Source organism: Astatotilapia calliptera, chromosome 10, assembly GCF_900246225.1.
Source record: "Astatotilapia calliptera chromosome 10, fAstCal1.2, whole genome shotgun sequence".
Lineage (NCBI taxonomy): Eukaryota > Metazoa > Chordata > Actinopteri > Cichliformes > Cichlidae > Astatotilapia > Astatotilapia calliptera.
Window position 1 is genome coordinate 952,276 of NC_039311.1, and position 15,325 is coordinate 967,600.

A 15,325-nucleotide genomic window follows, 5' to 3' on the forward strand; every position below is an offset into this window, starting at 1 on the left:
GCTCAAGATCCTGTTCAAAATAAACTGAATCATGTGAAAGAGTATGCAGAGTGCTTGCGGATGAGAAGTAAAAAAGAGCCGTCAGGTGCTAAAAAATAAACCTTAGACTCAAACGTTAGAACAGCACGCTGTATAATAAATACAAAGAAAATGGCGGCCGTTACAACTCATGTCTAAAAATGTATAGTTTCATGCATCGGTTAAAACATTCAACTCCCGGTACACGACGCTCAGCTGGAAACACTTCACGCAAGTCGAGCTGCACCAGATTCATAGAATTTTCAGAAAATGTTAAATATTTGTGATTTATATCGTTATCGGAACGATAGATCGGGATATGAGATTTTGGTCATATCGCACAGCCCTATATGAGTGCTTGTGTATAAATACACAAACAATACACATATGCTTTCAATTGTGTAATTTAAGTGATCTAGGTAGCACTGTTTTGGAAGTTCAGTTAACGCTAGACATGGGTTTTGGAGTTTGTAAGTGCTTTGTCTCTAGGGGCCACCGCATATATTTATATATAAACATATATTTATTAGGGGTGCAACGATACTCGTATCGATATTGAACCGTTCGATACAGTGCTTTCGGTTCGGTACGCATATGTATGAACAATACAAAAATTAATTTATTTTATCAACTTTCCTTCTGACGATGCTGTCTGTGTTGAGCGCTCAGTGGATCTGCGCTCGACAGTGCAGCCTAGATCCACTGAGTGCAGCGCAAGCTAGCGAGACAGAAGCTAAGCTCGTTGAAACATGGCAAACTGAACCTCCCCCACCCTCATTCAGATCTGGCGTTTGGAATTATTTTGGTTTTCATGTGACGTATGACCCTGAAGGTAAGCGCGTCATGGACTAAAGTAAAACAGTATGTTGGATGTGCCACGCAATGCTCAATTACATGGGTGGGAGCTAGTGTGTTAGTGCAGTTAGCTCGTTAACGTGTTGGTCGTCCAGCCCCACACACGGGGGAGATTTGCCGTGTTGTGGCGTTAACGTCATTTCAGATTTACGCTGACAGCACTAGTGGGAACACAACGAATATGACTGCACATTTACTCCGACATCATCGTAGTGCAAAGACAAGTGGAAGCAGACAAAAACAACCAGCACCATGCTACAAACTTTACCCGAGTCATTTAGACAGCCGTTAGCACAGGATTCTCCTTATGGGGACCTGATATGTTTAATATGCTGCTGAGAATATAGCCCAGAAGAAGCGTATAGTATAGCTTTTATTTTGGAAAGAGCCATTTCTCTGTAACAAACTCTTTTCCAAAGATGAGTGATTCCTCAATCAGATACAGGGCTTGCAATATCGCTAGCCCGACGTCCTGGGGCTAGCGATTTTTCCAGTCGGGCTACCAAAATCTATCTCTGCCCTGCCCGTCGGGCTATTGTAGGAAGGAAAAATATATGTCAATGCTTTTGCATTCTTTCAGAAATGTAGCTGGGTAATTATGTCATTGGCATCGGTGAGCCACTGTCAATATGTGACATATTGAAGTCGCGTTTGAATTTGCGCTTGTTTTTTTGCTTTCACTTTGCAATCGTGCGAACTGTGTATAGAGAGCGACAGCACTGATCTGTGAGTGATGATAATTTGTGCACCAATTCCTCTGACATCGTCTTATTAATCGTTAGCTTACTATGCAAACATGACAAGTGAAATCTCCCGCAGCTTAAACATGTGAGAGGTTGATCGCAGAGAATCGCTGAGCTTATGTGAGTGAGTGTGTAAAAGCATTTCAGTTCTGCTGAGCCAAATAAGACAGGTCGGGGTGAAGAAGTGACAGCCAAAGAAAAGCTTACCACAAAACGGAGAAGTTATGACAAATCAGACTATAAGGCAAAAAGAAAGTGCAGCTTTATGGTTTCATGGACAAAATAATTTCTGTGGCTGCAATATGACGAGCTAAATAACCAGGGCTGCACATAAGTGGTCCGCAGGTGCGCATTCACTGTCAAAATAAAAAACGCACACAAGATAAGAAGTTGCAACGCGTGTTTGCGTACATAAGATTTTCAGGAGGAGGACAGACGTTTGTTTAGAACTCTTAAAGATGTCGAAGAAGCTCCTTTAAGCAATTACTTTGGTGTTCCTCCACCTCCAAACAAATGTCAGAAGGAGTCCGAACCACAAAAGAAGCATGTATTCTCGGAAAAGTAGTTGCAGGAGGTGAGCTGGCTTCAAACAAATGATGAACGCACAGAGATGTGGTGCAGAATGTGCCGTGAAAATTTAATAAATGACAAATTAAAAAGGCATGAACATTTTTTTTTGTATCGAAAAAAATATCGAACCGTGACACCAAAGTATCGAACCGAACCGTGGATTTTGTGTATCGTTGCACCCCTAATATATATAATAAATAAAACCACGTTTTTTTACATTAGTAATTCCTTTTGTGCATAATTTTATATTGTTGTTAATAATAAATTAATTAAAGCAACAAAACAACCTGAAGAGTCGATTGGGAGCCGAAAGAGCCGACTCTTTTTAGTGAGTCGAGCCGAAAGAGCCGGTTCTCTAAAAAAGACCCGGAATTCCCATCACTACCACACAGCATGACTGAGAGAAACACGGGGCTAAAATACGCGGAGGGATAACGAGGGAATGGGACACACAGGAGGAGAGCACAGCTGGGAGTAATCAAACACAACAAGAGCAGGGGAAGCCAAACTAGGCACACTGACGAAGGCTGTGCAAATTCAAAGAGTCCTCCAAATGTGGCGACAAATGCCTTCTTGTTTTCCTTGAATTCGAAGGATGGCTCGGGTATCCTTCGGGTCCTACCATATCCCAGGATTCATTGCGGGCCATACAGGAGTTTTTCTGATAACGATGGCGGTCAGAACGGGAGTTAATGCGGGAGAGGAAACGCTTTCAAATGTAAGTGTATGAAAATCTGCTGGTACAAAAGTTACATTTTTATAGCGGTTGTGTTGTTAGACTTTGGCATCTGCATAGACATGTTTTTGTTTTTTAAATGAAAATAATCGTAAACTAGCTTGTACGGTGGGTCCCGCGGTTTTTACATACGGCTAATTTCGATTTTTGTGATATGTTTTAGGGACCAAAGATCAAACGGCTGAATTGATAAAAATAAGAGGAGAAAACGATCCCCTCTTCACTGGGGTGCAGGAATAAATCAGTTTACACATCACACGAGGCCGGTTTTATTAACCCTCATGCTGTACACACAGCAAAATCTCCAGTGTTAAATTAACACTAGAGAGTGTCTATATGGGTCCACACCTCTGAGTGTTAAATACAACACTGTTGAGTGTTAAATTAACACTTTTGACAGTGTTATATGTTTAAAAGTAACCTAGTCAGTTTTGAAGATTAACAAAGACTAACACTGAGCAGTGCTGATTTTCTAACACTGGAAAATAACTCAAAATGTTAGAAATATTCCAGTGTTAGAAAATCAGCACTGCTCAGTGTTAGTCTTTGTTAATCTTCAAAACTGACTAGGTTACTTTTAAACATATAACACTGTCAAAAGTGTTAATTTAACACTCAACAGTGTTGTATTTAACACTCAGAGGTGTGGACCCATATAGACACTCTCTAGTGTTAATTTAACACTGGAGATTTTGCTGTACAGAACCTCTGATGTTCCTCTGATGTTCTCCTGTGAAAACTTTTGGATTTAGAGATTAATATAGTTGCCATGGTTTCCTCTCTTCTCTTATGTGTTGTGTGTGATCAGGACAATTCTGGGGAAGTTGGGCCTGCGGGGGAAAGTCACCCACCTCGCAGGCCAGAAAGAAATGGGGCAACTTAAAAAAAAATAAATACAAAGTACGTATGTGTGTTATCAAGAAGACAATTATTAAGAACACAAGTTAAGAAATGTACAAATACTAAGAGCTGTTGTGGTGTTTTTATTTGTCTACTGTCATTTTTGATTTCCTCTGCCTTTAGGAAGTATCCAGGCTCAGGAGAGGGGGTCAGTGGGAAGCCCACTGCTGTGCTTGGCCCTGGTTTGCCCTCACGGATGAGGTGAGAGGACAGATGCCTTCCATTAGGCCTCCTGTCCTAGTGTCCTCTCTCCCTGAGGACACTCCAGGGCCAAGCACAGCAGTGGGTGAGCAAAACGACAGCAAGGAGGAAGTGATGTGGAAACTTATTTCAACTTCTTAGAGACCTGAGTGTGTTTAAATGTTTACCTTAAAACTTAATCTATAATAAAGTGACACTCCATCTTTGTTCATTACAAAAATAGTGAATATTACATTACCAAAAACACATTTCAAAAAATCATCACCCCATTTTATACTAAATTTCATAATCAACAGGACCCAAGATCTACATCACTGGGGACGGCTACATCCGCCGTGGGGAAGCACGAGCGAAGGACACCATTGGGACCAACCTCGGTCTGGATGCACCGCTCCGGTGGTTCGGCTGGGGTGGGATGGTTTGGAAAAGCCTGATCCCTTTTCTCTCTCTCAATGCCGTCAAGGAAGAGTCGTACCATATGTCCTGGTGATCCCGGAATAATATCCGGAGTTGTCATCGACTCATGCCACCTCACGACACAACTACAGTAAGTATTGAACTTTGAGTTCTTACTGCTCTTTGTTAATGTTATGGACAATATAGGGCCATAAACAAGATCTGCCAAAAACTGATAGAAACCATTTTCTGAATAACTTCATCTCTTCTTCTTCTTCTTCTTCTTCTATTCACAAATAAGGACTCACAGGCTGCACAATCCTCGGCTGCTCCTCAGGAAAATATCTGTAACGTTGCTGTTTCACTTCAGCCGCATGAATCGTGTCTCACATAATCTTCCTATGAACATCTTCCCTGTTTTCTAGTGTATTGTGTACTGTAACTTATTTTCAAAAGGGATTATTTGCTACAAAAACAGTGACTGGGTTCTATCAGAGTGAGTTGGACAGACGTGCATGAGCTGTAATATTTGTATGTATTTGATGAAGGCTCATAAGTGTCAAGTTAATTTTGTAGACAGAGTTTGTACTTTCAGAGAAATATTGTAATGATTTCGGGCGTGTAAATTTCAAGCAGGAACCTCAGAAACACACTTGGTGTTTAAGAGATTAACGATGTTTGTGCCATCTCAAAATGCAAAGAGACTCCATGACAGCAGCAGGTGTTACTGTATTATATCAGAACTGGATCCAGCAGAAATGTATTAACCTGTTAATGTGTTTGATGAAGAGATGCCTTATTTCCACCACCGTTGCATATCCGGGTTTTAAAACGATGCGACCAGGTCGGGGTGATCACCTGGGACTTGAAAGAGGGAGTGGCTAAACCACACATTACAAAGTGTAATAAGGTGGCAGCCATCACCGATGGGGAGATTGTAGTGAAGCGTGTTTGAGGAGTTCTCCAAAGTCCACGAGGGGGGGCCTCATATATATAATAAGGGGGCATGAACTGAGAGGCACAGCTCCCCCTTAGGTCATAAACATCACTGCATGGACTCAGTTTTTCAGGGCACCTGCCCTTCCACTGGCAGAAGGTCTTACTGCGAAAGCGGAGGATCTTCTGCATCCTCCTGGCCTGTAACGACGCCAAAGATGAGCTCAACCAAGGGGGGGTCGTGGAGGTCAGTATCTGTGGTCCCATCAGAACTGATATTTAGCTTTTCAAAGAAACCGTTATTGTTTTTATGCATTTACCAGTCAAAATTGTTGTCAGTCAAACACTAAATTGTGGGAACATGAACAACCACTATTATTTTATCATTTGTGTTTCTGGTATTCATACAGTCCATTTCCATCATGCCTACATACATTTGTATTGTATGGGCTAGATTACACTCAACAGTCTTTATGTGCTCGCTAACAATGATGGAAGGATTAGATTATATCGTTTTAAATGCACAGACAAACGGCTTTAGTGAGTGTGATGTATACAATGAAAACAAAAGGAGGAACAATGGAAGTAGTCGACATATAATGTAGTGAAAGCTGTCGCTGAAGCATGGGTTTAAAGGAAAATACTCAAACGTGTTGTGTGTCCAAGGTGTTTGTAGACTCGTCAAGAAACAAACGCCTGTCACGGATCTATACACTCACTATAACTGACGTTAATTTTAATGGACTTTTCTGTGTTTGGCAGTGAGGAAGGTTGTCAGGGAAACAACACGTTCCTATAAAAACTCTCCAGCTGAAGCAGGTAATGCTGCACCTGAAGTGTGATACTGACAGCTGAAAGTCATCTGGTACATTTGGCGGTAGGTGAGCAGATTGTGTGTGCCTGTGGGCTTTGTGTGCCTGTGGGCTTTGTGTGTGCCTGTGGGCTTTGTGTGTGCCTGTGGGCTTTGTGTGTGCCTGTGGGCTTTGTGCGCCTGTGGGCTTTGTGTGCGCCTGTGGGCTTTGTGTGCGCCTGTGGGCTTTGTGTGCGCCTGTGGGCTTTGTGTGTTAGTTAATGAATAAATCTTTCATTCTGTCATGTTTGTGATTCCAGGATGGTTGAACCATGACAGTCTCCCTGTGGAGGGAGGCAGCCATTCACCACTTTGTGACCACATAAAGGTCTCCCATGTGAAGCTGAACCAGTGTGCTTATGGCCCACAGCTGCACACAGCTGCACACCGCTGCACACCGCATCATTCACGAAGACTGCGGTATGAAGAAGCCATATGTTCGTACCAACATGTAACAGCAATGTCACATTAACAAAATATTTAGAATGATGGGTTTTGAAATGTAAACAGATGCACTGTGTTGGTCAAAATATGACATCATACTATCAGAAATGATTTCATCATCTGTTGTTTTTAATGTTTATTCAACTGTATTCTAAGCTGCCTGTTGTGTCCCATGACCTCATACTGTTTGTTTTTTATTTTTTTATTTTATCTTGTTGCATAAAAATGTTCCTAAACAAATAAAAAGTGTCAAAAAAAAGAAAGAAAAACAAAGTATGGACAGCAGTATTCAAATCTGAATTTTTAACCAGACATTATTGAACGTATTCATATAAACCTGCACTGTTGCTGCGTTTGTCAGCTGCCACCTTTCCTCTGCCTTTACGATTGCTAGTATCCAGCGTCAGGCGTGGGAGTGAGTGGGAAGCCCACTGCTGCTACATGGCCCTGGTTTCCCTCATGGATGAGGTGTTAGGACGGAGGTCTTCTACCACTCGTCCAGGAGGATGAGGACCAGCTGCAACCAAGAAAGAAAAGAAAGATTGGATATGAGAATGTGAAGGGAAATGGAGGAAAGAGCAGAGAAGGCTGTTTGGTTTACTTGAAAAACTTGCCTAATTTTTTTTGTTAAAGTTCTGTAAATAAAAATCGTTGTAAATATTTCAACTTTATTTGCATTTTTTCAAACTGTGCTAGAGATGGGCTGATCCGATATTATGTATCTGTCCCCCAGAGCTCGTCAGAAGGCAACACACACGTTGAGCATAACGTGGACCAATCTTGGTCCGCACACGTTGGTTAAAACAGACTTTTTTCTATGCTAAGTATAAGTACCTAATATCGATAGCTTGCTGTAGGGTTTAAGGCTTAAGCTAAGAAATCTGTACAACTGTGTCCATTGAAAAGCTGTTGATTAGGGTCTGTTTAAAAAAAAAAAAAAGGAAAAAAAGAATTGGTGTTGTGTGTTTGCACCACCAGGCTTATGAAATGGACAAATTCAACCACATAAAAGCTTCTTAGCATTGTTGGGGTTTTGGCTAGGTGAGTATGACTACAACTCCCAGAATGCACCGGACAAGGGAGTGGGCATGGCTCTCTGCCCTGGCCGCTGACATGTTCGCAGCACTGGCAGTCCAGTTACATTTGTAAGAGAAGCTGCAGGTGATATAACAGGTTTTCAGCTCATCGGTTTCATGTGGCCGGGAAACAAACAGAATAAGGAGCACATGACCGCTGCTTCCCAATAATTTATCTGATGCTGACGTCTGTGCCCATCATGTAATCACAGAACGTCTACAAAACAGGAGACATGCATCTGAGAACACAAAACCATTGTTGCAGTTTGTAAAATCAGCAGAGTCCAGACACGGACCGTTTTCCACCTTTTGCAATACTGACTTCCTCAGGATCTATCAAGTTTGTTTTGGGGTTTTTCTTTTTTACAGCTATACTTCCTCAGGATCGTTCGGATAGAGGATGGAAGGATAAGGTTGAGATTCAGGCAGCTAAGCATCCCTAAAATCGGAAATGGTAATAAATGTGCGTTAACAGCAGTAGAGTTAGCAAATAAAAGAATAAAAATAATTAAATACAAATAATATTTTTTGAGGAATTTCCCGTTACTGACTCCAATTTCACTCCAGCTGCAGTGCTGTGAAAGTATCTGTGAGAATGGAAAGAACCTATCCAAACTTACCTGTGGGGACAAAAGTAATTGCCCTGCTATCATCATTATTATTATTATTATTACTATTATGCTGATGCAGGAACATCACCAACACAGGGACACCGTCGCTCATCATGAGAATCGGAGCCGTGGCCTCAACATAAGGTTAAAAATACCTCTGTCACCACAGCCATAAACACACGGTGCAGCCTGACAGATTAAGCTGGTGAGCTGCTGATATTTGGATCTGAACTATTTTACCTGCTTGGTATTTTTTCTTATTTGCATTTAGTGTGACCTGGTGTTGTGCTGCTGGAGTCGTAGTTTCCCTGAGGGGAAACTTGTCCACGTCTGCTTCAGACAAAAATGAATGTTTCACTGGTCCCAGTGAGCACAAAAATTGAGGCAATTTGTGTTTGTTCAGTCTTTTCTTTGTTGTAACTATGCTTCTTGGCTATAAAGGTCTTACTGCTGGAAAGCCCGTTTATTTCCCCTTCAATGGTGTCACGTTTGTAAGGAAAATGTGGGTTGAGCAGCAGAGTTGAGTATGTGGGCTGTGGCCATGAAAAACTCGTCGAATGTTCTCTGCCAATGCCGGACAGCTTATTCTGCTACTGACACTTGTTGGGTGTCATTTACTGAATTCTGAAGATTATATGCAATTAAACGGTTTATTCTTTTAACAAATAGGGGCCTCAGTAACACGTGGAAGGACCATACACAGCCACAACAGCCTGGCAACTCCTGGTCATGCACTGCAACTCAGCCAGTGTGTGACCAAGGTGGTGTTGGGTTTTAGTTCATTCCCAAAAGAAAAATTAAAAGATATTCTGTAGAAAACATCCTAAACTGTTGTTTCCATAATGTGTCTAAAATCATGTATCACCCCATGTGTTTGCCTGTGTTCTGTGATCGCTACATGGCCTACTTCATTTTAACTGGTGTCCAGGTTGCGTGATGTTGAATTGTCCACAAAGACCTTCAGGTTAGAGTTGGCGAGCGGTGCGTCCTGTAGGTCAGGTCTGGGTGAACAGGCTGCTATAAAATCATGTGGTTAACCATCTGCTGCTGTGGGTTTAACACAGTCTACACAGACTCTACTAAAAAGTCAACCTGTTGTCCTAATGTGGCAGGTCTATGTCAGCAGTGGATGAACTCAGCATTTGGTAGCAAGTGTTTTTGTAAAGTTTTTGTTTCATTTTTAACAGTGATGAGCGGTATGGCCATGTTTATGAGTGTTAGCTGCTTTCATTGCATGTGTGTGTGTTACTAGGTGGGTTAATGCATTCTCTGTCTGTCTGCTGTCTGCCTCTCCTGCAGTGCTGCAGCAGTTCATGGTTGTGAGATGTACATTGTCAGCAGTAGGCCTACTCAGTACTTTATATGGCCCCACCTGTTTGTATGCATGGCTGACAGTGCCAGGGCTCCTAAAAAGACGATGGTTGGATGTCCTGGAGGATCTCCTGGCAGACCTGGACCGGGGCATGCAACACTCCATGCCAGCTGGTGGAGGTAATGCAACATTTCATTATTTGCCAACCGCGAATAAAAGCTGGCAAGAAGAAGGAAGCCCGTAGCCAGACATATATTAATCAGTATTACAGTTATGTCAAAATCTACACAGATGCATCAAAGAATACAGCCAACCAAAGCGGGATAGCATTTACTGTTCCTGAATTTAATATCAAAGTAAGGAAAAGGACCAGTGATGGTTTATCAGTATACACTGATAAACCAGTATACACTGGTTTATCAGTGTATACTGGCGAAGGTTTTACAAAATCCAAAGGAAAACAGGAGAAATGAGAAGCACAGGAAGGAACAGGAGAGAGGCGAAGGTTATATCTCAACTTAGATTTGGACACATTGGTCTGAATAACACGTTGCTTTTAATAGAGAAATTCCGTACAGGGAGTGTGACTGCAGTAGAGAACAGGAAACAATAGAACATGTTTTAATGCATTGTCAGAAATATGATGCTGAAAGAAGACAGCTGATCAAAAAGCTTGAAAGTCAAACTGGTTGATTTATTTCGTAAGAATTCGAGTAGTGAAAGTTATAAGGTGATATTTTGGTTTTTAAGTCAGACTCATTTGTTCGGGAGGATTTGATTTTTTTTTTAATTTCAGTCCACACTCCTCACCAGTTGGTGGCGGTAATGCACCATTTTGCTGTTTGCCAACCGCCAATAAACAATATAAAGAAGAAGACTCCTGCGGTTTCTCTTCAGGCAGTTGTGTGGTCAACTGCAGTCGAGGGTCCTTCTATTGGAGGTGACATTTAGCAGAGACGGGGAATAGTTAACATCACAAACGCCTCAAAATGGCACAGGCAGTGCAGAAGTTGGTTGCTAAAGTACCCACCCTGGTTAACGGTAAGCTAGTCTGTTATTTGGACGGGTCCATTAGTGGAGGCTGGGGTAGGCAGTTTTCTCCTCGGTGAGAAGACTTCAGTAGGCCGACGCTGTCAGCGGCACTGTGACCCGGGCGTCAGTTGAATGAAGCAGGTGTAACGTTAATTGACGCTTTCAGACGTAGAAGGCCTTTGACGTTGATATGCTGTGTTTTTGTTGTTTTGACATGTGTTGTGGATAAGCAGGTACATCGGTTTATTTGGTTTGCTCTCAGCAAACACAATCCGCGTAGCTGATGGCTAACGCTACCTGCTAACATCTCAGAAGCTCTGCAGCTAGGATGGCGAATCGATAGCAGCATTTAATGTTCTCTCTCTCTCTCTTTCAGCCGCTGTCACCTACTCCAAACCTCGCCTGGCAAACTTTTGGTACTATGCGCGTGTTGAGCTTGTCCCACCTGCCCCCGCTGAAATCCCTAAAGCCATTGAGGGGGCCACAAACATCATCAAGGGGTTCCAGACGGGACGTCTCGGTCAAACCACAGTGAAGGTACTCGTATTAATCTAAGACACAGGTCATTGTTGTTTATGTAAAAACAACAACAAAAAACACGTCCACGTCTTTTTTAAATTAAACCTGCGGCCGTGGTCGTGCATCTTAACCACAGCAGATGTCACATTATTAATTCCAACCAAAGCCTCTTGTGCTGACTTTACATCGTCTGTCATCTCCTGGATTCATTAACAAAGCAGTAGCTGTAGGACATCATGAAATAAGGACACATTTCTAGCTTCTGATAGTAAAGAAAACCTCTTTCAGACTGTGGGCAAATTGTTGTTGTCTTAAGAAAATATTCAGGATTATTATAAAAGCTGTGGTTGTACACACAGTAATGCACTGAATTTAGTGTGCGTGTGTACATGGATGAGGACAAACTTGAAAGTTTTTAACACAGCCTTTAGTGGTTTGTTGTTGTGTTTTATCTCTCACACGTCTCCTGAGCAAATCCAGCCAATTCTTCTTTGGCAAATCTCTCAAGCTTCTCCAGATGTAATGGATTTCAGTTCAGCCCCCAGATTTTCAGTAGCATTCATGTTAGGCCAGTCAGTAATGTTCACTTTGGTCTTCAGGGGAAAATCCTTCACCAGGAGCAACGTGTGTTTTGGGTCGTAGTCCTGTTGGAAGCAGCAGCAGAGACGTAAAGTTTTGCTGCTGACTACTTTTCTTTCAAAATCTTAACATATCCGTCTTTCTTCATGATTCCCTCCACAATGATAAGATTTCCATCCCCACAGCATAATACTCCCACCAACATGCTTCACTGTGGGGACGGTGTTCTTGGGTTGTACACCTCTGCTGTCTTTCCCCAAACATCAGCAGCTTGTCAGTAACCATAGTATCGTCTCATCTGACCAAAAGACATGGTACAGTATGCATCATCTTCTCCAGGTTGTCTTTAGTATTCTTCAGTCTGGCTTGAAGTGTCTCTTCTGCAGAAGTGGCGTTTTGGTGTGCAGCCTCAAAGTGCGCTCCCGTGCAGGCTTTCAGTGATTGCACTACAATTCCAGACTTGGCTACATCATTAACTTACAGTGGGGCAAAAAAGTATTTAGTCAGCCACCGATTGTGCAAGTTCCCCCACTTAAAATGATGACAGAGGTCAGTAATTTGCACCAGAGGTACACTTCAACTGTGAGAGACAGAATGTGAAAAAAAATCCATGGATCCACATGGTAGGATTTGTAAAGAATTTATTCGTAAATCAGGGTGGAAAATAAGTATTTGGTCACCTCAAACAAGGAAAATCTCTGGCTCTCACAGACCTGTAACGTCTTCTGTAAGAAGCTTTTCTGTCCCCCACTCGTTACCTGTATGAATGGCACCTGTTTGAACTCATCATCTGTATCAAAGACACCTGTCCACAGCCTCAAACAGTCAGACTCCAAACTCCGCCATGGCCAAGACCAAAGAGCTCTCGAAGGACACCAGGAAAAGTATTGTAGACCTGCACCAGACTGGGAAGAGTGAATCTACAATAGGCAAGCAGCTTGGTGTGAAAAAATCAACTGTGGGAGCAATCATCAGAAAATGGAAGACATACAAGACCACTGATAATCTCCCTCGATCTGGGGCTCCACGCAAGATCTCATCCCGTGGGGTCAAAATGATCATGAGAACGGTGAGCAAAGATCCCAGAACCACACGGGGGGACCTGGTGAATGACCTGCAGAGAGCTGGGACCAAAGTAACAAAGGTCACCATCAGTAACACACTACAATGGCAGGGAATCAAATCCCGCAGTGCCAGACGTGTTCCGCTGCTGAAGCCAGTGCATGTCCAGGCCCGTCTGAAGTTTGCCAGAGAGCACATGGATGATACAGCAGAGGATTGGGAGAATGTCATGTGGTCAGATGAAACCAAAGTAGAACTTTTTGGTATAAACTCAACTCGTCGTGTTTGGAGGAAGAAGAATACTGAGTTGCATCCCAAGAACACCATACCTACTGTGAAGCATGGGGGTGGAAACATCATGCTATGGGGCTGTTTTTCTGCCAAGGGGACAGGACGACTGATCCGTGTTAAGGACAGAATGAATGGGGCCATGTATCGTGAGATTTTGAGCCAAAACCTCCTTCCATCAGTGAGAACTTTGAAGATGAAACGAGGCTGGGTCTTCCAACATGACAATGATCCAAAACACACCGCCCGGGCAACAAAGGAGTGGCTCCGTAAGAAGCATTTGAAAGTCCTGGAGTGGCCTAGCCAGTCTCCAGACCTCAACCCCATAGAAAATCTGTGGCGGGAGTTGAAAGTCCGTGTTGCTCGGCGACAGCCCCAAAACATCACTGCTCTCGAGAAGATCTGCATGGAGGAATGGGCCAAAATACCAGCTACTGTGTGTGCAAACCTGGTAAAGACCTATAGTAAACGTTTGACCTCTGTTATTGCCAACAAAGGTTATGTTACAAAGTATTGAGTTGTATTTTTGTTATTGACCAAATACTTATTTTCCACCCTGATTTACCAATAAATTCTTTACAAATCCTACCATGTGGATTCATGGATTTTTTTTCACATTCTGTCTCTCACAGTTGAAGTGTACCTCTGGTGCAAATTACTGACCTCTGTCATCATTTTAGGTGGGGGAACTTGCACAATCGCTGGCTGACTAAATACTTTTTTGCCCCACTGTATGTCCTGGCAGTCGTTCTGTGGTCTTGAGACTCTTCTTACTAATTTTCCTTTCAGAGTCCTGGAAATCTTTTGCTTCCTACCTGTGACAGGCTTTTGAACTTGTTGATAATACTTCTCAGTTGCTCTGTAATGCTGTGAGAACTTGGCATGTGTTGATTTTAAAGCTGAGCGTTACAGAGTTCATTCATTGCACATAAGTAGTTTGTGCTATGGCTAAATGAAAAGTTCCCTTTTTCAGGAGGAGGATGGTAATAAGTCTGCTATTGTGTGCAAATAGTAATAATTAATGTTTTCTATAGAGAAGCGGTGTGATTAGAAACGCCTTCATCTGTATTTAAAATGATAAGAAAAAGCACCTGGGATGTGATGCTGTATTATTGATCACTGTGTGTCGTACAGGAAATGTTAATTCAGTATTTCATTAGTGAGGTCCTTCATCATATTAGTAATTACTGACAGAAATGGATCAAATGATGAATTAATCTGTGAAGTACATCTTAAACCTGTAATTATCCAGAGCAGCAAATAAAATGTTTTTGAATTTCAGGTTGTGTGTGTGTGAATCCTAATCCTGTACTTTTGATGTTACTTCTAATGCAAATCAAACCTGTGTCCTTGCTTCCTCGCAGGATGCTTTAAGGAACGGGCTGGTGGCCACCGAGGTGCTGATGTGGTTCTACATTGGAGAGTGCATTGGCAAAGGAGGCATCGTGGGCTACAATGTCTAAATTTTGGACTTTAAAGCATTTTTTTTCTTTTGAGCATTGTGTGCTCAACCTACTCCATGAAATATGGGAACCAGTAAAGCTGTTGTGTTAAAAAATCTGTTTTTGACTCATTAATTTAACCTTATTATTGAATTAATCTGCAGGTTTACTACAAAATGTTATTCCTCTGCTCAAAGCTGAGTTGAACGTGTGTAATCATCGTTACTGTTGCTGTCAGGATTGTGCAAAAACTACCAACATGAAATCATGTGTTGTACTATAACTATCCTGCTGTAGTTAAGTACTTTAATTTTGCAGCACTTATCTGCTAAATGTGAACAGTAGATGAGCTTTCCACTGCCAAACATTGATGCAGACACTCGCTCTGATGGATGCATCAGGGGCAGCTCACGGTTCAGTATCCAAGTGGACTGGATCATGTTCCAAATGGGAGACGAGCTGTGCTGCTGCACTTTAAAGGACTGCGTTTAAACTGGGCTTTATTGTATTTTCTGATGATATGGTGGATTTTTAACATCAACTCTGAGCAGAATAGTGTCACTGATAGGCTGAGGCCTTTTTTTCTCTTACGGTTTAGTTCTTACATTCAACCAGCAGGGGGAGCTGCGTGTCAATACTGCACTGCTCCCTCTGTGTAGTTTGAGATTTCAAAGGATGATGTGGAACACACTGCTAGTATTCAACATGAGACACACACACCATTTCTAATCCAGTAATGTGTTTACATTTGGTGA

At 42.3% G+C, this 15,325-nt stretch overlaps 1 protein-coding gene and 1 long non-coding RNA gene across 8 annotated transcripts; both read left to right on the forward strand.

Annotated features, from left to right (window-relative positions):
- The first annotated feature begins 2,521 nt into the window (after positions 1-2,521).
- LOC113030584 (uncharacterized) lies at positions 2,522-7,315 on the forward strand. 7 transcript variants are annotated; one of them, XR_003273602.1, is made up of 4 exons: positions 2,522-2,904; positions 3,731-6,232; positions 6,466-6,625; positions 7,044-7,315. It is a non-coding gene; the product is annotated as an uncharacterized LOC113030584 (long non-coding RNA). The 7 variants fall into 7 exon arrangements; XR_003273600.1 differs by lacking the exon at positions 7,044-7,315 and having other exon boundaries at positions 3,731-5,602; positions 6,118-6,232; positions 6,466-6,880; XR_003273599.1 differs by lacking the exon at positions 7,044-7,315 and having other exon boundaries at positions 3,731-4,570; positions 4,721-6,232; positions 6,466-6,880.
- Positions 7,316-10,524: 3,209 nt separating this feature from the next.
- On the forward strand, positions 10,525-14,688 carry atp5l (ATP synthase, H+ transporting, mitochondrial F0 complex, subunit g). Its single transcript, XM_026182176.1, has 3 exons — positions 10,525-10,689; positions 11,057-11,217; positions 14,493-14,688. The coding sequence occupies exons 1-3, from the start codon at positions 10,638-10,640 to the stop codon at positions 14,589-14,591; spliced, it is 312 nt and encodes a 103-aa protein (XP_026037961.1). The 5' UTR covers positions 10,525-10,637; the 3' UTR covers positions 14,592-14,688.
- The last annotated feature ends 637 nt before the right edge of the window (positions 14,689-15,325 follow it).

What these genes read in the sequence shown, in the direction of transcription:
- atp5l (XM_026182176.1), top strand. Translation starts at nt 10,638, where the DNA reads ATGGCACAGGCAGTGCAGAAGTTGGTTGCTAAAGTACCCACCCTGGTT. An exon ending in AGTACCCACCCTGGTTAACG is followed by an intron (nt 10,690 to 11,056) that starts GTAAGCTAGTCT and finishes TCTCTCTTTCAG; the next exon opens with CCGCTGTCACCTACTCCAAA. An exon ending in TCGGTCAAACCACAGTGAAG is followed by an intron (nt 11,218 to 14,492) that starts GTACTCGTATTA and finishes GCTTCCTCGCAG; the next exon opens with GATGCTTTAAGGAACGGGCT.